Raw genomic sequence first — 23,518 nt, 5'->3', positions numbered from 1 at the left:
GGTCATTTACTGGTTTTTAAACTTCTTTATCCTAATTTAACATGTTATAAGATTTAACTAAACTTTTTAAATGTTTAGGTGTCTAATTGATTTTTCAGTAATGTTTAGGAGTTTATTTGATACGGAGTATTTTTCTAATTTATTATAAGAAATCAAAGATGAATTTTAACCAATGAATTTTGTTTTGGTTAACACCTAACCTACTAAAACCTCTGCGGCTCTGCCCCCAACATTTTCACAGGCGGCCTAAACCCTTCAACTGCCACCGCTAGCCACCACTTTTCTAACCTTCCTCAGCCGCGCTTTTTATGAACCTCTCAACTTAACATTTCATCCCATTTCTCGAAACATGAGGTGGCGTTTTTCCCGACTGGGTTCCCAATACCTCATTCGCCGCCGTTCCCAACAACTTCTCCGGGCCGGAAATCCGACCCCTCATTTCCACACCCTGAAACCTTCGCACTCAAAATCCAATCTTTCGAGAACCCACTTCCCAATCGCCTCAAATTACACAACTTCAGCTCCGGAAACGAAGCCAATTTCATCGGAGGCAGTGCTGGGCATCGTGGATGAGATTTCGGGTCTCACGCTGCTGGAAGTCTCCGATTTGACGGAGACGCTGAGGAAGAAAATGGGGGTTGAGGAGATGCCGGTGATGACGATGATGATGCCCGGAATGGGGTTTAGTCCCGGAGGTTTGAAGGGCAAGGGAGGCGCCGCCAAGGCTGAGGAGAAGGCGGAGAAGACGGTGTTCGATTTGAAGCTGGAGGGCGGGTTCGATTCCGGGGCGAAGATCAAGATTATTAAGGAGGTTAGATCTTTCACTGACCTTGGATTGAAAGAAGCTAAAGAATTGGTGGAGAAGGCTCCGGCTGTTTTGAAGAAGGGGGTTACTAAAGAGGAGGCTGAGAAGATCATTGAGAAGATGAAGGGGGTTGGTGCAATAATCACCATGGAGTGAGCTAGGTAATTATTCACTCTTATGATTCATTGAATGTCATTGGTAAATTGCTCTTTGAGCCGATAGCCGTTAGCTGAGTGGATTAGTGAGTTTGAATAGTTGATAACGTTAGCTAAATTAGCTGTTATATTATAGCTTATTTCTGATTATTTGCAAAATGACTTTCTAAAAATGCTTATTGAAAAAGAGCTACTTTGAGCAGCTTTTTGAATTTTAGCATTTTGAAGCAATAAATTGTTACAAAAAGCTAATTAATCAAATACTTATATTGATTGTTTACCCAAGTCAAACAGCTAATAGTGGTCAAATAAACCAAACTTGGCCGATAAGCTAACTATTTTACCAAACAGGGATTGTGAAATTTTAGGAATGTAAAATTAGGGTAATTGCTTCAATATCAGATGGTTTGTTTGAAAAGGTTTCATCTTTTGCTTCAAGGTAATTGTCACAAAGCTTAACTGGAGCATTCTTTAGGATGGGCCATGAAAAGCTGTTTTGATAAAGAAAATATTACTGTAATGGATGGATGGGGCATGCCTGTTTTTCTCCTTCTTTCTCCCCAAAGTGTGCATTTGAGGAATGTAAAAATAAGATGCATATTGCAAGATTAGTGAGCTTGAACATCAGATATTTTTGTTTGGGAAGTGGTCATATTTTGTTTTAAAAGTAATACTCACAAAGCTTAACTGTCAAACACTAAGCGGGCTTTAGGATGATGGATAATGATTTGTTGTTTTCGTTAAGGAAATATTTTGTCTGATGGATGCATTCCCCACCCAATGTCCTGTTAAATTTGAGGGATGTAAAATTAGGATACATGTCACTACTTTAGTGAGCTTGAACAAGCTGTGATATTTTTGATGATTTAAGGTAAATACTCACAAAACTTAGCTGAAGCACCCTGTAGGATGGGCCGCCATGATATATTAATATTTTATAATATATATTATCCTTGGTTGTTATCCAATGAGGTTGACTCAGTCTCAAATGTTGTATATATTTTAGTGTCAGTGTTTTGCAAACATTTTATTTTAAATCGCACTGATTAGGTTGATAAGCAAGCACAATCTACCAAAGGCAGTGTAGAAATATGAACGGCATTGGTTTTGTGTTCTTTGCAAAATTTGGATTAGCCTTTGCATATGATGTTGTATTAAGCATTATTATGGCATTTGCTGAAAAAGTTGTCTCGTATGTTCTTTCTCAAGGCCATCTTTAACATGATTTAGCAATGCTGCATTACTTTTATACTACAAACTGCACGCAATCCCTGTACAGTCTCCCTTGCACGAGTGAGATCAATGCTCAATTGGAAATTTTGTTTTCTTCAGGCGTAGTGTCGTGATTCATTTCTGTAAATTTGCTGATGAATTTGCGTAAGAACTTCCCCAGAAGTGCTGATACTTGTTCTTTGCATTTTATCCAGCATCGTCAACTGGAGCACGATGGTGTTATGGAGAGTTATACAGATTGGCATTTGGTGGTGTTTCACTCAGGGAGTTGGAGTACACTTACTATGGTCAAAGTCTTCAAAACGAAGTTTTGGTTTTAGTTTTACTGACCTAGAACTTACCTTTCACTTCCTCCTCTTATATTTTCATTTATGAATAATGAAAACCACATTGAAGCTCTTTGGTTGGGAGTTTTTCATTGTCATGACAGGATTGATGGAATATTCTGTGATTATCTGCAAGTCTGTAACCTGTATGATAGTGACATTTGATGGATTATAGTAGCAGCAGCTTATACCAACATTTTCTTTTCTTCTCTCACTCGGTTGTTTCATCTCAAATCTTAATCAATTGGTGGTGATGGTAAGAGCACCGCCATAATGAAGGGGTTTTTATGGCCCCAAGAGCCAAATAGGATTTAAACAAAGAGGGGAGAGGTTGTAGATAGACAATCACTTTAAATTAATTTTAAGCTTCTAAAATCCTGTTCGAGACATTTTTTTTGACTTTGGATCTCCCATCGAACCCTCATCCCTCATTTTATTACTGAAGCAAGACTTCTAGGATTAAGTCTTACCGGGCTATTTTTGGACTTTGGGTCTCCCACCAAATTCTCATTCTATTGCTGACTTTTAGGACGACTCTTGAACCATGACTTAAGTCTTATCTGGATCTCTCATCGAACTCTCATTCTATTGCTGACTTCTAGGACAACCCTTGAATCATGAGTTAAGTCCTATCAGGCTTTTGTTTTAAGGAAAAAAAAAGTACCAATTTTAATTTTAATTTTAATTTTAATAATAATAACAATAAAAGATTTTCCCTTCTCTTCTCCAATATGATGTTTTTCAGGAATCCGAATGATTTTCATTTTTCAAATTTAACAATTAGACAAACATTTATTTTGATTTTTAATTACCAATTTTTAAACTACATAGAATAAATTTGAATAGGATAACTAAATTGAGAAAAGTTTGACCCACTTCTGAAGCTATATAGCAGAATGAGAATTTTCTTCATTAGACACCAATCACAATCAGGAAATAATAATTTCAGCAAGAGTGAAGTTGTAGAACATGACATAAATAGGGAGTACAAGGTTGGTTCACTCACGAGAAATGGGAAAGGTACAACTTGTCTCCGTTTACATACATCAGACAGCAATAAGTGAATCTGCACCAGATAGTGGTTTGTTTGTTGACAACAATGGACTTCCACAATTGTATCTGATTCTGATTTGAAATAAGGTAAAGCAGCTAAGCTATATCCTTGACAAGACGAATCGGAATGACACCGACACTTGTTGCTACACTTTATCATCATGAAACCACCACCTCGTTTCCTTGGGTGATCGGCCATTTTTACAATTCCTTACATACCGATCATTATCTTCAGGGCGTTGCTGCACAAGTTGAAAATAGCTATAATTTCTTTGCCCAGTTTTGAAAGAATAAAGAAGAGGGGGAAGAAATTAGCTAAGGATACAAACTTGTAACCACAAGGTCACGAGTTCAAATCCCAGCCTCCTTGGTTTGAGCCGGTCAGCTATGAGCAACCTAGGCTGGTTTACCTCCTTGTGGTCTTTTGCCGGCTAGGGTCACAAGGCGGGATTTACCCAGTGCACACCCTCAGGTAGTGGCGGTAGGTTTCCCCCATCACCCCCAAAAAAAAAAAGAAGTTGAAATGAAATCCACAAGGCCCAGGCTATCCAAGAAAAAAAGGCAATTGATGAATAGCATTACCTTCACAGTAGAGCTAGATAGCATGGACAGGATGCTGATACAGATAGAACTAACAGTCATTGCAGGGGACCATGAGTCGTACAAAATATCTGACAGACACAAAGAAACAGTCATCAGCTTGCTGCTCTTAGATATGTGCATTTATAAACAGCAGTATAGATACTTGGCAATGAATATGCAAGTCAGGAAAAAAACACATCATTAAACTAAGATTTAATCCCAGTTTTGATTTCTTGACTACAAAGTTAAATTTCAGTTTTGGTCCCTGTGGCTGTGGATGGAGTGGTCCCCCAACTACAGAAAACTGAACAAAAAAATTCCTGCAACATATCAATGGAAGGACACCATTCCATTCCAATAGTTAGGGACCAAATCTGGATTTCCACTTAAAATTGAGGGACCATAAGTGGAATTAGTTCTTGAACTAATATATAGCTAAGTTTTGCATCTTTCCCTCAAGAACCCAAATGTCAACTTTGGATGTAAATTTAATGCTTTTGTTATTAAGATTCAATCAATAAAACTTCCCAACTCAACAAAATGGAATATGTGATATAAAGTCACACTGGATTTTATGAAGAGCATAAACCAAGTTTTTTTTTATTGCTTAGAGTCATCTATGTACCAAATTTCAAGGTAAATCTGCTCTGCAACTTGTTTAGTGGTACTCTAAACCAGCACATGACTATCATGAAAAGGCCTCCCTTTGGCAAAGTATTATAGTCTCACTATCGATGTCTTAGAAGTTCATACAATTGCCTCAGTTCTTTGACAGAAACCAGAAACAGTAAAAACAAAGCTCTGTTTTTTTTTTTTTTTTTAAATAGAAATATTTCTTAGAAAAACCTTCAATTTGAACACGATAATGTTAGATGAGTTAAATAGAACACAACTTGAGCACACGAAACATATTTGGAAGATAAAGACTTCAGGTGAAATTGCTATAAAAGACAAATAAACAATACATGAACAAAAACTGAACCAAGATGAGGATGTAACTATTTCTAAATTAAGATATCAATATAATGCTTGGCATGCGACAGGTGTGGATAGTTATAACTCATTTGGTCCTGAAAAGAAGGGTAAAATGTGGTCTTACAGGAATCCCATTCAAATAGCTAGTTTCACACTTGCGAAGCCTATCCCATCATTACTCTGAATCCAATGGATAGAGCAAATTTGACATCAAGAATATTGCTCATTTCTCTAATTCACAGAAATTTGCAGGTAATAGTTACTACTTGGAACTCAAGAGAAATGTTTATGCTATATAAATACTCAATTGAGCTTCCACGTCATTTCAAAATACAGGATCTGTATTAAAGGCTTACACATCTTAATATTAATTAATGTTCCCTTCATCTTAACTCAAAAAGAGAAGAAAACACAGCCATGGTTGAAACTATATCATTCGAAATCATGTTGAGAACTAATTCATTCTTCCATCAAAGTCCTTAGCGATCCTGTAGTTTGATAGACGTAAACAGCAATCTCTACCTAATTCCAGAACTATTTTGCAAGTTGCAACATAGATGGCTCAGCCTGGGTTAAGGAAAACACAATGGATTTGAGGTCTCATGTTTGTAAACAAGTAATCAACAAAACTAGTCAGGACCTCAAATAGACAATGAGTTTTCCCATAGGATCATTTAAATACTTCGCTTTATCTTCAAAGGAGACAAGACAAGCATGCTGCACAACAACAACATGGCTTTTGAAGCTAGGACAAGCCTTCATAAACAATCTGAGGCAGTATGTAATATGTTAGCAGCTAGAGTTTTTGCCATATTTGTCCCTCATATTTCCTACTTTGATAGTTCAACTTACAATTTAAAAATTTCCCAGTGGAGAACTGATTCCAAAATTTCCCATAGTCCTCTGTCACTCATGACATCAAAGGCCAGCAGAAAGCCATACACACATCCAGCACATGTGGATATTAGTTAAAATGTAAAAATTACCATTCCAATTGATCGGCCCCTATAGTTCCAAAAGTTCCCAGTATACGTCCCCATTGTTCCCAAAGTTTCCCAAGTAAGTCAGCTTTTGACAGCATGAACGATGGAGGAACTAATGGAGAGATGCTTTGGGAATAGTGGGCATGTTGATTGGGCTATTTCGAATTTGATGGGTAAGTTATCAAAATCAGAAACATGAGGGACCAAAATGGGTAAAAGTTCTTAGCAGCTACCTTCCCTGGCCATTGTTAGACCGCTCAATTATAATAATCCATCACTCTTGATGGGGAGAAACTGAGAAATATGGGAAAAAAGGACATGGTAGATGGAAAAAGAAGCAAATTCAGCAATGCTGCAAATGTGACAGGAACTTTGAAGCATCTAAGCTGTATTAATGCAAATTAACTAAAGGGCTAACTACACCTGCAACCAGATACATGCTCTGAAAATGTGAAAGTTCAAGTCAGATACCTAACAGTCCACAAACCTGTTCTGTGCATGTGTATATACAAGATTTACCTAAACAAATATGGCCATTGCTGTAGATATGTGGGTGCAGTGGAGCTGGAGACAAAAATATCACCTGCAACATCCGGTGAAGAAGCTTTATAATCACAAATTACCCAAACATTTTTAGAATGTCAAAAATGAAATAATACGGCAAGTCCACCTGAGGAGCTTCCATAGGGTAATGCTCAGGAAAATCTACTTGAAGCTGATACGTCTCATTGGCATACAGAGTACCAGGAGCTCCATTCACTTCAACCACCCACCTTTTTGTAAAAACACACCAAATTTACCCAAATTGATTACCCCATTAAATCCGCGGATATAATTTAAATTCATTAATAGGAAAAAGAAAAAGAAAACCTCCAAAAATTGAATACTTATAGAATTTTTCTTTCTTATCAGTTTTTTTTTAAGGCAGACCTTTGAAGATTATCAGTGACCTTGTGTTTGAAACCTGAGGGCGGATTGACCTGCCACTCCGCCAGCTCTTTCTGGAGTCTGTTAGCTGCTATCTTGCTTAGGGCCTGTGCCTGTGATCATTCAATTCAGTTTCAGCACATACGAACATAGATTCAATCGTAATTCAATAATAAATTCCAGAAACAATCGAATCCAAAACGAGTAATTTACATATATAGACAATCAATCGCGCATACATATATAGATAATCATCAAACATAAATATTTATATATATGCGTATAGAGAGAGAGAGAGAGAGAGAGACCTTGCGCGAGGAAGTGGCGGAGCTAGTCATGGCTGGGGGCGTCGTGTTGACGACGACGACGTCGTTGATGAAGCAGAAAGGTGGAAGAGAAATATATGAATTTGTCGTGCCTTCATATAGTATATGCGAGTAAAACAGATTTTTTTTTCTCATTTATTTTTCATTCTATTATGAAATGAGTGAGTAAAGAGAAGAATAACAATAGAAAGCAAGCAATTAATTTTATTCTCATAATAATATTTTGTATTTATATATAGGCTATACGGATAAAATAAATCATATACAAATTACACTCTAAGTTAAAAATTATGGTGTGGGTTATAAATAAATGTTTGTTTTTATTTTATTGAAAATTCATTTTTAATTTATTAAAATTTCATTTTTAAGTAATACCTAAAATTGAAAATTAGCATTCAATGTATTAAAAATAAATCATAACATACTAAAAGTTGTCAATGATCAACCTTATAAGGTAGATTATTGCCACAAACCTAATATGGCGTAGCTACTAGTGTTTATGCGGCGTCCCGAGACCCATTAGTCTTACCCTCATACGGTGCCAAATTGATTTCGTCCTGCCATGGACTTATCAGGAGAACGACAATAGCTCCAGATCATTTGTGCTCTTCGAATCAGCTCTTCATAATCAGGTCCAAGACTAGCAACAAGTTTTCCAAACTTAACCAAATTGGCATGCCTAAATCAGTCATATCTTATCTTAGCATCTAAGGCAAAGCAATCATTGACGCTATTGTTGTCACCTACCCATTTTGTGGCATGCTAACCAGTTGGTACATCTATTCATTGGGTTTAACACACAACTGCGCAATACATGCATGACATGGTTATTAAAGGAGTTTAAGAATACAATATGATGAATGGAGCTTTGTGCATTGTTGTTCGTGGGTGGGTTGTTGGAATAGTCTGGCCTTAGTTCATGTAATTGCTTGATGTTTTGTTTTTTGTCTTTCATCTTGTAATACTTTTATTATATTACTTTTTCATAAATTGACTTAATTTTATATAATTAATTTATTGTGAGATCAATTAATTTATAAATAGTACTTACGTTATGAAATTAAAAGTTCTGTTTTCCGGGTTGTCCTAAACTAGGCATAACCTGATGTTTACATATACCAGAGTTTCTCACTGAGCAGATGAAAAGGAACTTGCAGTAAGAAATTGTTTGAGGAAGGAATATCTTATCCACGAAGTCAAATTCCATCAAATATGCACGATTAGCATACTCTTGTTTATAATCACAAGTATTGCATATATTCCTAATACACCAAAATTTCCCATGTCAGCAACCAAGACTATATTTATAGATGGATGTTCTGAAAGCTAACAATTTTGTAGACAAATTCAACGAGTGGAACATTTGGTAGTATAACTGGGTGACTGCTACATAACAAGCAAGAAAGAAGCACAGAAGCTAATTCACTAAAGGGAAAATGGGAAATCATTCTTTTCTGTCAACCTAAAGGGATTGTTCGATAGATGATATCAGTTTAAAATAACAAGCTGTGAGGCTTGAATTGCCTGGCCTGTAAATTAACTGTCATGAGTAAATAGTGGAAGGCATAATTTTGAAAGGGCAAGGCAAAGCTAGCAGGATAGATTCATAGTTTATTTAATATATTCATGTGTCAATATACAAATGAAGGTTTTCCGCAAGATTAACATGGATGTATGTGCAATATGGAACCTTTTAATATAAACATCACCTCTGAAAGGCGAGTGTTCCCAAGATGCATAAATTAACCCTGCCAGCTTTGCCTTGGTGAAAGACCATAGCGCCCGTTACATCAGTATTGGAGGTGATTCTACTTGGTTACCTCACTGTTGAATGGAAAAGGAAGATGGCAGAACTTTATATGGATTGAGAATTCCATTAGGGTCAAGCAACCTCTTGACAGAAGCCATTAGTTGCACCTGGAAAAAACATGAAGGATGTGTCATCAAAAGGATAATTATTGAAGGAAAGATGGCATATTTTGCTTCTTTTATAGAGAAATATAAATCCACATGGTCACAACTTTATGTTTCTAGAACTTCATCCAAAAGATGTAGATATGTCCACTGGACCACAACAAAGATGTAAGGAGACAAATGTGCTCTTTTTAATCTTCCTGGGTATGATGACAGCAAAAAGGTTGAAGTCACTGAAATCTGCAAGCATACATCAATCTTGACAATTCTCATTGTAATTGAATCAAATTACAAATGTGACAATCAGATTGTTCAGTACTTGTTTTGGGACTTGAGGAAAATATTCATTGCATTTAGTAATTGATACCATACAAGCACATACATGGATAAGGTAACCCTCCCTATCTCTTCTTGAACTCCCAGCTTTTCTGGGAACTGATCAAAATCAAATTTGCATTGTCTACAAGAGACATGCATCACTACGTTAATAATCACCCTTTCGTTGATCAATCTAAACAAGAACCTTCACTTATCATGCTTCTTCAATTAGGAAGTGGCTGTCAATTTCCAAAATAGGTAAACAGTAAAACAATTTGGGACACTTCAAGATGGGTATATGCATCACTAACTTCGGCAGTATGTACTATATTTTTCTTTGGGGATTCATTCTGTTATATAAGAAAGTCAATACCAAATAAAGTGTTTACTACTTAGAAAAATGAAATTGTACCCTGTGAGTGAAATTTACAAGGATGCTCCCCACTCTCCCAGACAGAATTCTCAGGTGGAAACATCACTTGTAGCAATGACAAATAAGAAAACATGCATGTATATTGGTCTTACAGTTTCAGGAGACTTGCTGTAATAGATTTTATTGGCCTTCATCAGTCCAAGCCCATGTTCAGCACTGATGCTTCCATGATGCTTAGATGTCCACTCATAAACAAAAGGTTCGATTTGTGATAAAAGCTGTAACAAAATAAGTTCGTCTTATTTGGTAAGTGAACGTTCAGTACTAATGATGACCTCCTAATCGATAAAGCAAGGCATGAGTATTACATTATCATCATACTGTGGTGCAGATATATTTAGATGCAAGTTTCCATCTCCAAGGTGACCATATGCTACTACTTTAGCTTTAGCATCTGCAAATTTTGTACCATGTCAGGATAAGTATAATTCTTGATGTTGAAATTCAACACTTACAGATGATATGATAATGGACCAAAGCTAGGGAATTATTGTATAACAATTAACAAGTGAGTCAATATTCCAGTCAACCTTGCCCTCACATTGAAATTATGCTTTTCTTTACCATACCAAGTATTGTGGTGCAGCTACATATGAAATAAATTAATAACCAAGCAAGTGGCGACATTTCCTCAACTAGATAATACATCTTAGATGACATTGTGTGAGGTATCAAAACTAGGTCATTATTATATAAAAAGTGAATCTACAAAATTCTGGTCACCACAATTATTACTAAGAAAGTATGTATCTTTTAACATTGTGCTTCCATTTTGACAATAAATTAATTACCTAGACGTGTTCGCATTTCCTCAACTAGATCATACATCTTTTCAACAGGTATTGACAAATCATATTTGTATACAGCTCCGGCTTTCATCAAAGCTTCAGGTATACCCTATGATAATACATTTTCAAGTTACAAGGCTAGTAAATTACCAAAAATGGTGAAAGAACAATGCACTATACAAAAGTGTAGAGTAAATAGGAAGCACCTCGCGAATATGCCAACATGATGATGCTTGATTTATATCTTGCGCAACAACTCCATCAGTTATCAAGCCAGTTTCCATTGAATGCAGCAGGAAGGCCTCCAATCTCTCCCTAGAAACCAATGCAAGTCCAAGAGACAGCAACATTTCATTCAGAATGCTCTGAAGTAATTTAAGAAGAATAGACAGAAATATGAAATAATCAGACTTATCAAATGCTGAGTACCACCAATTATAGATGAAAAGCATCAAGTCTACAATATAAAAAAGAAAGTGCAGAAAACAAGACACTGAGCCAGCTAGATATAATGCCACAAGAATCAAATTTGGTATAGAGGTGTATATAAATGAGATAAAAGGAATCATGTAACCAAAAGTAAATGACACATCTATCATGCTATTATTATTCTCATGGTAGCTGAAGGAAACAAAACAGCTCCTCAAATTATCAGGGACTCATAATTTAAGGAAACACATAGAAGATACTTTAAACTCATTGCAATAATAACAGAAATAATTGTGAAAATGTAATGAGCTATTAAAGTAACTAACAGAGAATTGGCTTAATAGAAACAAAAGAACCAACTAGAGCACGTCAAGTAAGAAGGTTAGAATAAAGTTACTTGTCATAAGTTTCATTGCTCCCCGTTGTCTCTATCAGGACATAGAAGTTGGGTATAGAGGATGGTAATGGATTACGAACACCTTCTAAATGTTTCAGAACCTGATGCACACAACACAATAGATAGGGCTATAAGGCCACAATAAGGGGAAAAGGGTTTTATACTTCAACCATGGGAAAAGAGCAAGAATTGGTTCACCACACTTGTTGATATAAAAACCACTCTTGGGTCATGAGAATGTACATGTACATCACAGAAAGCTCACCAGATCCATTGCATTGGCATCCAAGAATTCAAATGCAGAAAGAATTTCCCCAAGCTTTGTTTTTGCTTCCAACAAGAGTTTCTATGATGAGGAGCACCAATAAAAAGACAAAATAAATAAATAAGGCAGTAACTCATCTAAAACGCCATGCCCTATATAACCTAAAAATATGATAAATGTAGAAAATAGTGCAGTTCATTTAATTCAAGTCTCAAAGTAGTTGCAATAAGAAAAATGTCATAATTTTCATGTCTAATTCAAACAGATAGATCTAGAACTGAAATCACTAGGACCACATAACATTAAGTTGCAAGCAATATCCAATGCTGAATCGGAATCACTCAAAAGCAGATGGTTATTTTGAAAAATAAAATCATTGAGAATGAATGTTGTTGCAGGATAGTCATATGACATCCATGCTTACAGTTCAACCAAACAGTTAAAAGATGACACATCAACAAAGGGCAATCATCTCTTGAAAGTGATATCAAACAGATCCAAACACCAAAAAGAAAATGATATATAAATTTTAAATTACTTAGTGAATTGAATTTCAGATAGATATATCTTATTACCTGGCAGCTCGCATAATCGTTGCAAGCAAGAAAACATAAATTTACTGAAGACAACTTCGGAGGAGTAAGTACGGAAACCTTTGTTATGATCCCAAGGGATCCTTCGCTTCCTAAACCACATGCAAGAATAAAACATTATATTTTAGAGCATAAACAAAACCTTGAACTGAAAGAGGAATATAACATTTAAGTCTGTTCACCTATAAATAAATGCTTCAAGTCATATCCAGTATTATCTTTTCGTAAAGTCCCAAGCATGTCAAGCACGGTGCCATTTGCTAAAACAGCTTCAACACCTGAAGATTAAATAAAGATGAAGTAATTTAAACATGTGGAAAGACAAGATTAATCTATGCACCGGCTTGTAGAATCACATCTTGCATAAAATGTTTACATGAGAGACTAATATGTATGTAACATTCAAGGCTATAACTTTTATGTGTAAGTTCACTTAACTGAGCACATCAAAATAGGCCTGAAACTCACCAAGAACATTCCCATGGAGTGAACCATATCGGAGAAGTCGCAATCCACCAGCATTAGTCGAGACATTTCCACCAATTTGGCAGCTTCCCTTAGCCCCTAGGTCTAGTGGCATAATAAACCTAGCAGATGACAGAGCTCACATTCACATTTGTAGCAAGATGAAAAGTAATTAAACAAGATCTCATCCAACACCATAAAACAAACACTAAACCCTCTGCAGGAAGATAATGGGAAATATATATATATATATATAAAGAAGACAAACTTAAGGACAGGTTATGGACTATGGAATATTAAATCCACCAAACTAGTACAATGGTAAGGAACATAAGCACTTAAGCTATGTTCTGCATAATAAAATCTTTAGAGTGCTTGGCAAGGTATTTTCTCACAGAGGTAATACTGTTCCTAAGATGAATTGGCTTGTGTAATAATCACAAAATTCAACTTATCATAATCTGGAAAGCAGAGCAAAGGTATTGGAGCACACCAAGAGTTTTATTGAAAGAGGTAGGGGATGGACAACTGGACAACAGACACATTAGTTGTATAAGTAGAATGATAGAAAAACAACACACACTAGAATTCCATAAGCTATCAAACTTAAAGCCCATTTAAAGTAAATTACCTTTGGTTATCCAGGAAAGAAATCAGGTTTTCCAAAATGCAGCCTGCTTCACATACCAGTATACCACTAACCTGCAAAGGTCACTAGTAGTAATCAGGTCCTACACTAGTAGGAAAAAGACAACCAAATATGTAGAAGGTGGAGACATTAATTACACAAAATCATGACCATCCCAGAAGAAACTGGTCCTTTCTTAATGTACCAAACTATCAATGACAAGAAAGAGGGAAAGTAATGAATGAAAATTTTGGTTTACCTTGTCAAAGGAAATTATTTTATTCATTGAACCAAGATTGATAATCACCTGTAAGGTTTTCAAAATTAAAAAGTTAGGATTTTTCAAGAAAAATAAAACATTCCAACTAGAAATGTTTTTAGTATTTTTTTTGTTTTGTTTTTAAATTCAATTATAAATGACACACTTCTTTTAATATTTAATTATAGCAGATTTCAGGTTAATTAAGTTATGCTACGTAGCACTTCATATTAACTTTATTTTAACAGCAGATGATTTGACCAAAAACAAAAGGAAACAAAGAAAAGCATCAGTTTTCCTTGCATTGGAGAATGCATGTCATTGATAGTCCCCACCACCCACCCACAAGAAAAAGAAAAAAGACAAAACCATAACGGGTGAAACAAAATAACATCCAATCCATGAGAGGACAAGAAGTCTAGAACTACCATGAATGCATGGCTTGCATAATCTACAGAATGGGCAAAAAATGTAATGGTGAAAGGCCAGTTTATGCTGGGAGGATTTTTAAATTCTGATATGAAAATCATTGAAAATGGTGACACTAAATTTGCAAAGTATTCAGGACAAGACTTTTCTGAGCTGCCGTTGTTGTTATTTAAGTTGCAGAGGACAATTGTTTTTATTTCTCTGAAGTAACAAAAAAAAAAATCAAAATCATTCAGTATTTTAATATATTATTCCCTATGTCCCTTTTTTCACTTCATGAGAGTCAAGGAGAAACAAATTTCTTTAAAATTTTGAGATTTTGGTTTCTAGTCTAGCAGTAATTTTATTTCAAAATTTGATTTTTTCCAATATCAGAACTTGTCAAAGTACTTTACAAAAGTGAGAGAAATAACTGGACAAAGCCAAGGACTTTGTGGTCTAGTGGCATCAAACCCTTCCCTTTACACAAGAGGTGGTGGGTTCGAGCCTCAGTGGAGGCAATACTGACTCTTGTGCTTCAATAGGTTGAGAAAGTAGTTATGAACAGATACTGCATTGTAATAGAGTTAGTAGTATTCAAAAAAAAAAAAAAAACTGGACAAAGATACGAGGGAGTATAATTTAGCAAACCATCATCATATTGCCTCGTAATAACTAATGCCCATTGGCAAATAGACCTTTATGTGAAATTAGAATTTGCTAATCCAGCATGGATGCTCCTATGTCCATTCACATGGGTGCACTCTCAAGAGTTACAGAAAGCAAAACAAGATTCTTACCTCATCAAACACAGGAACACTCCCTCCCACAAGACCTGTATTTCCACCTTGAGGAACAACAGCAAGGCATCTGGAATTGCAATGTTTAAGAATCTGAGATACCTGTACATGTCCATGACAAGTAATAAAGCTAGAAATGTAGATATCTGCCATTCAGGAAGTAACTAAAGCTTAGTGAAAGAAAGTCAACCTCCTCTGTACTTCTAGGTTGGAGCATAAGCTTACTTGCACCCTTGTATTTTCGCATCCAGTCCATGTTTACAGCATTAAGAGTGTCCTCATCTTCAACCACACCTCTTTCACCTAATATCTTCTTGAAATAGCTAATATCATCTGGGTTGATTGTTGAAAATTTTGGGTTCCTCTGGATCACAGTGGAGTCTGAAGAAAAACGTCTAGAGTGGGCACTGCCCCTGTTCCAACAGTTTGTACTAAGGGAAGATACTGAATGACAATGTGTATGAATGTTTTCTTGGTAATTCACAACATAAGGATTTAGTGATGTACATGTTTTGTCAAAATGATAAATACAACCTGTAACCCAGCAAAGAAAGGATATAGTTAAGGCGTGAAGCAACATATGAGGTAAATTGTATCTAAATATTCCTATTCGGGAAAATGGTATGGTGTACATTTTTAGTCTCTCAATTGTGGCTGTTGTGAAAATGTAGTCCTTCAATTATTTGTGGTGTAGATTTAATCCTTAAGTTCTTACAATCTTACTGAAGTAGCTTTTGGTCCTTGGAATTAGGGCTTTGTTAAAACTTTAGGGACCAAAATTTCCATTTTACTAAGAACTTAGGACTAAATCTGTACTGCAAATACCATATGGACTAAATCTATACCATAACTACAACTGATGGAATACAAGTATTTTTTCCATTAAATATTTTGGGTTAAGCAAAACAGCAAAGTGATTGCCTCTTGTTTCCAACAAAGAAATTTGCTAACAAAATACAGCTTTGTCTCCACATACTATTACTTTCTGAGTCCAGTTCATCACCAAGTGCCCGGAGAGGCAGAAAGTAATCAATAATTCTGTGCTCAGACGCATTGTTAAACTCTGCCTCTATAATTTTATTTTTTTTTATGTGTAAATAAAATCTCTCCATACAAATTTACAGTTAATCTATTGCGTTAACTCTGTAAAATGATCACTATTCCAGGGATAAGAATTAAATAAATGACTCTGCTATCGGATTTAAGAAACAACGATAAAATAGTACAAGCTTCTATCATATACAATTATACATGCGAGTTGCGACTATCTTTTGTTCCAGTAAGCATTTCATGGAAGCCGTACCTGAAGCTCGGCAGCGAGTAGAATTGAGGTAATTAGGGCTTGATCGACGATCAAATAGTTTCTTCGAGCACCAATTCAGTAGGCGAGTGGTAGCTCTCCAGTTCTCCATGTTCTGAACCCTTCTTCCTGCCAATCTGATCAGAGAAAGCTGTATGGAAGCTGTGATGAGGAGATAGTTTCTTAGACGCTTAAGCAACTGCTCCATTCAATTTTTAAAATAAATTTCCATTTATTATAATTAAAATAACCAAACAAAACGTTTACGTTTATCAATTTTTGAATTTATAGCTCAAACTTTCTTCAAATTTAAATGGGCAAAAAATTATTTGATATAACAAAGTTAGAAATTATCAAATTTATTTAATTACATATTTATTATTTTTGACATTTAAGTAAAAAATCTGAATAAATATAATAAATTTACCACAAGGATAACAATATTATTTAATATATTTATTAAAGAATACCTCTCTTAACACTTTTTTTACATATGTAATATTTTGAATTTTAAATCTTCTTGTTGCAAACTGGTTTTTTTTAGCATATTATTTATTAATTTACAAATGATTTATTAAACTATTAATTATTCATTGTATTTTTTCTTTTAATATTTTTTTTTTGAAAATAAACGAGGACTTTCTTTTAATATTTGTATACAGCAAAATCATTAGGAAATCGTAAACAAACCAAACATCTTAATTCATTTTTTTAAATAATTTAATTATTATTTTATCGGTGATAGGGAATATCTTATACTCGTACGCCTTCAGACTTGCTCGGTATATGCGTTGGGGGGTCAAGGAGTTACATTTTTCGAGCGCGACCGAATGCATTGAATCTTACCTGACTCGAGTCCAATAAGAAGATAGTTTCCTCGAGGAATGGTCATCTTATGCTTTATATCATACGTCCGAGATTTAATTTCCGACCTTGCATGTTCAGGAAGGACATCCCTGCACTAAAAACAAGCACTATTGTATTGCTTGGTCCAAACGCATCATTAATAACACATATGTCATGAACCTCGCTGCATGTGGATGTATTGAAGATGCCTTCCCCCCACTCCCCTCTTTCATGCGAGACATATAGCTAACATGTTGAGCCCTTGGTATGTGTCCCCTCCGACCCTTTATATAATGCGCATTTAATATCTTGAGGAATAACTCTTTAGATATTTACTCATAATGCACACCAGCTCGAAAACATCTTACCTATTATTACTTGAGCCCGTACACGTACATCTTATGCTATACCATAGTCTATTCACTACAACATGGTAACGTCAAACCTGTTAATTAATTTTTCCTTGCAAAGTTATTATCATCAAATAAATTTATTGAATTTATTTATCGAAATTTTAATTGGTGGGAAAGTATTAAACATTGATGAGAAAAGATAATGATATTTGGTGGATAAATATGTAACTTGCGCCCCGTGTGCCTAGCTTAAATAGTACCATGATAGATCACTTGATCAAAAATAAACACTCCAAAATAGGTAGAGGTTCGACATTAAATAAAAATATCATTAAATACAAAAAAAAAAAAACTAACTTTAAAAATTACAAAAGTCGTTAAAAATAACAAAAAAAGCAGTTGAAATTATTAAATAATAATACTCCGTAGTATACTACTCCGAATTTATTACTCCATAAAAAAGAAAAAAAAAAAAAGAATTTCGATTACGTTTTGGTCTCTCTGAATCAAAGCGCCATTAATGAATTTATGATTGTTCTGGACGGCCATTGATACGCCATACCCAGAAGAAGAATAGCTCGAGTTTTACAAGTAATTTTAAATATTTAGCAGGAAAATTTCACTCCCTCTCATCCTTAAGCCCAGAAACCTCCAGTTTGGTAAAGGAAAAGCGTTATTCGGAGCTAAACCCTAACAACAGGCTCACTGTCAAATGTGATTCTATTACAATGCCACCTAAACAGAACAAGGTTCCCATTGATGTCGTTGAAATCGATAGCAGCGACGACGAAGGCAGTCGCCGCACCAATGCTGCCGGAAAAAGCAGCGGCCGGGATGTAACGACTACTGTCAAAAATCCACGAAACAAACCACCTGGTTTTCATGGCGCCGGACCAGTTGCTCCTCCTGCTCCGAATCATCGGCAACCGGACTCTCGGAGTTTCTGGAAGGCGGGGAATTATGAAGTCGCCTCCACTAGAGCAGTAGCTATCGATGGTTGATTTCTCCTTCTTTATCGCATTTCCCCCTCAAATTTAGAACTCACTAACAATTTTGTGTTTCTGTATTTCTCAGTAGTTCGCTCAAAAGGTTAATACTTAGAAAATCCTCTAGTATTGTATACATGAACATACATAGATACATCATACATGTATGCCAGGTGCATGTGAGCCAAATTAGTTTAGCATTATAATCTTATAAGCTAGTAGCCTTAAGGTCCTAGTAATATTGTTACTAGACAACATAGAGTAAAAGGAAAACATTCCACTATATATATATATATATATATATATAATTCAGTTCCCGTGCGGTGGGGTGTTTCCCCGTGCGGTTGTGCGGTGGCTTTAGGTGCATAATTTTCTTCTCATGGTGCGTGATTTTCGTTTCTTAAGGTGCGTGATTTGTATGTTTAATGTGCGTGGGTGTTAAAGCTTAATGTGCGTGATTTTCTTTCTTAAGGTGCGTTGTTTTCCTTCTTAAGGTGCGTGATATGTATGCTTAAGGTGCTTGAGTTGTTGAAACTTAAGGTGCGCCATTTTAAAATCTTAGGTGCTGTGGTTTGTGTTTTTATGGTGCGTGGCTTGTGTACCTAAGGTGCGCAGTGTATTCTCAACTGAAGGTGCACCATTTAAAAACTTTAGGTGCGTGGTTTATGATTTTAGCTTTAAGGTGCGCCATTTTAATGCTTAAGGTGAGTACTGCACAACCGCACGAGAAGATATACCCGCACTTGAACCCTTCCCTATATATATATATTATTTATTTAAATTTTAATGAATAACCCATTCTCTGCTGGGTAAATTGCAGGTGAGCTAGAGCATGCACGTGTACATCCAAAGTTTTTACATTCTAATGCCACTTCTCACAAATGGGCATTTGGAGGTGAATTGTCTGGTCTAAATTCGGACACTCATAGCAGATTAATATCGACATATACTGACATTTGAATCACGTTGTCATTGCAGCAATTGCTGAACTATTGGATAATGCTGTGGATGAGGTAGTCACCATCTCATACACTCATCTTTGTGTTTTGTGTGTTCACTTGCAAAAAGTTAGTTGGCACAAAGGTTTCATGATTGCTGCCATAACTTTCAAACTGCCTATGCTTGCAATTAACAGTTCCATTGAGTTTACTTAGTGATTTAATTGGACTTCAAATGATAGGATAAAACACATACTTGGATACTTCAAAGTTGTTTTAGAAATCACTACATCCTTGACGAATTTATGTGCTCATGTTCACAGTGTCCAATTTTACATAGGGACCTAATTGAAGGAGGATAAAACAGTAGAATGAAATTATTTTCCTGGTTTTTTTGTTGTCAATGTTTAGATCTTCTGTAATTGACAGTTGCCTGAATTTTACCCCATCTGCATCTATATATTATTGATCAATTTCGAAGTCAATGTCGTTCTTTGTTCATTTTGTCTGTCAAATCAACTATTCCTCTGGTATTTAGGATGGCCTTTAGGCCCTCCTCAATAGTATGGGATTTTATGGGGATTTTGCAGGTATGATTAGGAGATAGAAAATGAGAGTGGAGGAAAAAAGAAAAGGAAAAAAAGAAAAACAAAACAAAATAAAAAAAATATATATATATTCACGCGCCCGGGCGGGCGCGAATTCCGCGCCTCACGCACGTGTGAGGCGCGGAAAGCTAATATGGTGGGGCCCACCATAACCTGCAAAATCTCCAAATTGCAGGAGAAAAATTTCATATAAAAGGACAACTTCCCATTTGTTCAAAATCTAAGTTGTGAGTTTGTTTCCTTAATTTTTGTGCCCAAACCCACTATTGGGGAGGGCCTTAGAATCTTAAATTAGACTCAGTGATCGTTGAAATTTAGAAGCATGATGTGTGCCAAATATTTTTTTTTTTTTTTCTAAAACAAGATTCTTTTATATTTTGAAGCTAATTCCAGGGGTAAATTGGATTAAGGTTGCTCAAAACTTGGTTTCACTAATTGTGGGATGTGATCAATGTTCATGTGAATATATTACAGAATTAATGTGCATACTATAGTAAGGTCTTTCTAAGAATTATGTGTAAGAGAAAACTATTTATTACCTTGCAGTTAGTAAAACATTTATCTGTGTATTTGATGTATTTTATTTGATCTTAGCGTTGTAAAATTTGCCCATGTGCCGAAGTATTTCCCCTAGTAGTTTTGCATTCACTGTTGTGCTACTTCCCTTATCATACCTATGTCAAGTCTTAGAAATGATTAAGGAAAACTACACAATTTTCTATGGTTGTAATTGAACTAGCAATGCTATTTTGATATTTGCACTTATGCAGTGCAGTAGATCTGCTGTGGCCTCTAATATCATTTAGGCTTTTATCACTTGGTTGTCTGTGCTATATACAGATAAGCAATGGTGCAACTTTCGTGAAGGTTGATAGAATATATAACATGAGGGATAACTCTCCTGCCCTACTGTTTCATGGTGTGCTACTTTCCCCATTGTTTCATAGTTTCTAACTTTTAGTAATCAGATTGGTAGCCACTGAAAAATTCTTGAAATCTCTATGCAGATGATGGTGGTGGGATGGATCCAGGACGTCTTCGAAAATGCATGAGTTTGGGCTACTCATCAAAGACATCCAACACAACAATTGGACAATGTAAGTAACCAAATATAGGGTATTTGGAATTACAACCTGGAGGGTCTTAATTATTATCAGACTATTTAGTTTTAGTGCAGTAACTTATTATGGCTAGAAACATTTTTGATTTATATACCTCTCCCTTTCCTAGATGGTAATGGATTCAAGACAAGTACCATGCGATTAGGTGCTGATGTGATTGTTTTTACTCGGGCATCTCAAGCAGGGTATTTTTCTCACTCTTCACTTTTCTTTCTTGTGCAAGTTCTGTTAAACTTTTTGCTATATACAATTATACACATTACACCTGGCACCAGTGCTCTCGAAACTGTCATTTACACTTCACCTAAATCTGTATTTGTATATTGTATCCTTAAGGGTTGGGAGATTACTTTATGAAAGTCATGAAAGAGAAAGATGATGTCTTGTCTGACTTCTTTCCTCGTGAAACATAATAGTATGCACTTGAAATTTCAATAGTTGAAACCTTCATATAACTTAAATTACTCGAAAATGGGCCAGACTGAATATTTTAAGTATTTCTAATTACTTGTTAATGCCTAATGAATAATTTTGACTAATACTTCTTTATATGAAGCTTAATTTTGTGCATGAAAATTGTGCTTCTTAAATTTTGTGTATATTTGACATTATTTGCAAACATTTCCCCTTTAGCCAAGCAACCCAAAGCGTTGGTCTTCTATCCTACACATTTCTGCGCAGAACTGGACAGGATGATGTCATTGTTCCAATGGTAAATCCTGTCATTTTACCTTGTTAAAGTCTTCAAAAATGATGCTTAGTTGTGTGGGTGCATAATAGAATGGGAGTGCTGAAATTTTGCATATCCCTATTAAGTAAACCAATTCTCATTTCTCATTCTCGTTGAAATTCTATTTCAGATTGATTTTGATATCTCCAGTCACTGGGCAGAGCCAATTATTAATACATCCCAGGATGATTGGTCTACTAACTTGAAAACTATCCTTGAATGGTCTCCATTTGCATCAAAGGAAGACCTCATGCAACAGGTTTGTTTGATAATAGGAAATGTTTATCACTTGTTTTAACATTGTGAAATATGAGGTGCTTTTTGAATAGTGGTTCTATGCAATTTTTGTTGATTGGTACTTTTCTTGAAACGAAACAAAGAAACAAATTTACTTGATTAAGGACCCCTTAAAATAAGTTTAGTCAGGCTGGCTACTCCTTTGGAAAATTCAAAGGTTGCCCGAGAACTGTGTTAAACATGCTTTTGTACTCTATTAATCCATTGTACTTAATGTTTTTGTTTAACAATCTCCAAAAATGTCCTACTTAGTATCAGTGTATTTCAAAAAACTCTTGCTGTTAATGCATGGGCATGAAATCTTAGTGTCTTTCACTTCAGTGTCTTATTTGCTGACAGTTGGCACTATAGAACCTTGGTTGGCCCATCTCCAATAAACTGGCTCAAACTTGTGACATTACCTGCTCATTTAGAGAACTTGTTGTACACCTGCTGTATTGTTTTACTATTTTCGAAATTTAGTTTATGTGGCTGTTCTTCATTGATGCTGCTTTTCCCTTGTATCCAAAACAAAAAGATTTTCATTCCAATAAATTATCACATACTTGGGGCACTATCTGCTAATTAAGAGTAACTGTTCAAAGTTGGCTGGATTATTTTGTCCTTTCTATTTTTGTTGTTGTTGTTGTTTTTTTGTTTTTTTGTTTTTTTTTTGAAATTTACTGTTTCTGGATATTTTCTAGTTCGAAGATATTGGCTCCCATGGAACAAAGGTTATAATATTCAATCTATGGCTGAATGATGAAGGCATTTATGAATTGAGTTTTGATGATGATGATGAGGTATTTCCTTTTCTGTATAATAGTTGGCTTTACCTTTGTTATTCATATAGCATTATCCTTAATGCCAAATCGAGAAGTAAGAATTCTGGTTGTTTTTACTTTTTGTCCTTAGTTATCAAACTTATGTCTGTGTTAGACTATGAAAACCCTTACCTTCATTATCTTCTTTTTTTTTTTTCTTCTTCTTCTTCTTGATGGATTTGGAATATTATATTCATAATTTGATTGCTTTTAAGGTTTGATAAATGTAATAATCCTTCCAGAGGAATGAAATACATTTTAGTACATTGGAAATGGCTGTTGAAGTTAGATTAGGGTTACCAAAGTGAAGTTAGAAAATCCCTTCAAAATTCAATAAGTTGGATGTGTCTTACATTTGTGAACAGATGTTAGATATTTATTTCTTAAATTGTTCTAAATACCATTGAAGTTGTAAGATATGCTAAAACAATGAACAGATTTGTCTCTCTACTTTTTTTTTTTTTTTTTTTGTTT

At 35.3% G+C, this 23,518-nt stretch overlaps 4 protein-coding genes across 7 annotated transcripts in view; 2 read left to right on the top strand and 2 right to left on the bottom strand.

Annotated features, from left to right (window-relative positions):
- Positions 1-195: 195 nt before the first annotated feature.
- Positions 196-2,733, top strand: LOC116019046 (50S ribosomal protein L7/L12). 3 transcript variants are annotated; one of them, XM_031259114.1, is made up of 2 exons: positions 196-966; positions 2,388-2,733. In XM_031259114.1, the coding sequence occupies exon 1, from the start codon at positions 350-352 to the stop codon at positions 959-961; it is 612 nt and encodes a 203-aa protein (XP_031114974.1). In that variant the 5' UTR covers positions 196-349; the 3' UTR covers positions 962-966; positions 2,388-2,733. The 3 variants fall into 3 exon arrangements, with proteins under 3 accessions (XP_031114974.1, XP_031114975.1, XP_031114977.1); XM_031259115.1 differs by having other exon boundaries at positions 196-964; positions 2,292-2,400; XM_031259117.1 differs by lacking the exon at positions 2,388-2,733 and adding an exon at positions 1,400-1,584.
- A 675-nt stretch (positions 2,734-3,408) lies between these two features.
- On the bottom strand, positions 3,409-7,502 carry LOC116018744 (probable ubiquitin-conjugating enzyme E2 16). The gene is made up of 6 exons (XM_031258720.1): positions 7,348-7,502; positions 7,043-7,152; positions 6,783-6,885; positions 6,632-6,695; positions 4,155-4,243; positions 3,409-3,814 (listed from the first exon to the last, which is right to left on the bottom strand). The coding sequence occupies exons 1-6, from the start codon at positions 7,498-7,500 to the stop codon at positions 3,719-3,721; spliced, it is 615 nt and encodes a 204-aa protein (XP_031114580.1). The 5' UTR covers positions 7,501-7,502; the 3' UTR covers positions 3,409-3,718.
- A 1,432-nt stretch (positions 7,503-8,934) lies between these two features.
- Positions 8,935-16,585, bottom strand: LOC116018743 (D-2-hydroxyglutarate dehydrogenase, mitochondrial). 2 transcript variants are annotated; one of them, XM_031258718.1, is made up of 15 exons: positions 16,366-16,585; positions 15,253-15,596; positions 15,063-15,164; positions 13,855-13,902; positions 13,599-13,669; positions 12,971-13,089; positions 12,685-12,780; positions 12,485-12,594; positions 11,910-11,990; positions 11,645-11,745; positions 11,025-11,133; positions 10,822-10,927; positions 10,339-10,424; positions 10,123-10,248; positions 8,935-9,282 (listed from the first exon to the last, which is right to left on the bottom strand). In XM_031258718.1, exons 1-15 carry the CDS (start codon positions 16,568-16,570, stop codon positions 9,187-9,189), a joined length of 1,800 nt encoding a protein of 599 aa, XP_031114578.1. In that variant the 5' UTR covers positions 16,571-16,585; the 3' UTR covers positions 8,935-9,186. The 2 variants fall into 2 exon arrangements, with proteins under 2 accessions (XP_031114578.1, XP_031114579.1); XM_031258719.1 differs by having other exon boundaries at positions 15,253-15,475; positions 16,366-16,480.
- A 1,433-nt stretch (positions 16,586-18,018) lies between these two features.
- Positions 18,019-23,518, top strand: part of LOC116021214 (protein MICRORCHIDIA 2-like) — a 9,389-nt gene continuing 3,889 nt past the window's right edge. Inside the window, exons 1-9 of the mRNA XM_031261829.1 lie at positions 18,019-18,557; positions 19,368-19,442; positions 19,526-19,560; positions 20,934-21,012; positions 21,101-21,190; positions 21,324-21,399; positions 21,848-21,926; positions 22,075-22,203; positions 22,925-23,023. Of these exons, the coding sequence (XP_031117689.1) occupies positions 18,290-18,557; positions 19,368-19,442; positions 19,526-19,560; positions 20,934-21,012; positions 21,101-21,190; positions 21,324-21,399; positions 21,848-21,926; positions 22,075-22,203; positions 22,925-23,023 (930 nt within the window). The 5' untranslated portion in view covers positions 18,019-18,289. The remainder of the gene's footprint in view (positions 18,558-19,367; positions 19,443-19,525; positions 19,561-20,933; positions 21,013-21,100; positions 21,191-21,323; positions 21,400-21,847; positions 21,927-22,074; positions 22,204-22,924; positions 23,024-23,518) is intronic.

This window comes from Ipomoea triloba, chromosome 5 (assembly GCF_003576645.1).
Source record: "Ipomoea triloba cultivar NCNSP0323 chromosome 5, ASM357664v1".
NCBI classification, from domain to species: Eukaryota; Viridiplantae; Streptophyta; class Magnoliopsida; order Solanales; family Convolvulaceae; genus Ipomoea; species Ipomoea triloba.
This window is presented reverse-complemented; position numbering and strand designations above follow the sequence as displayed.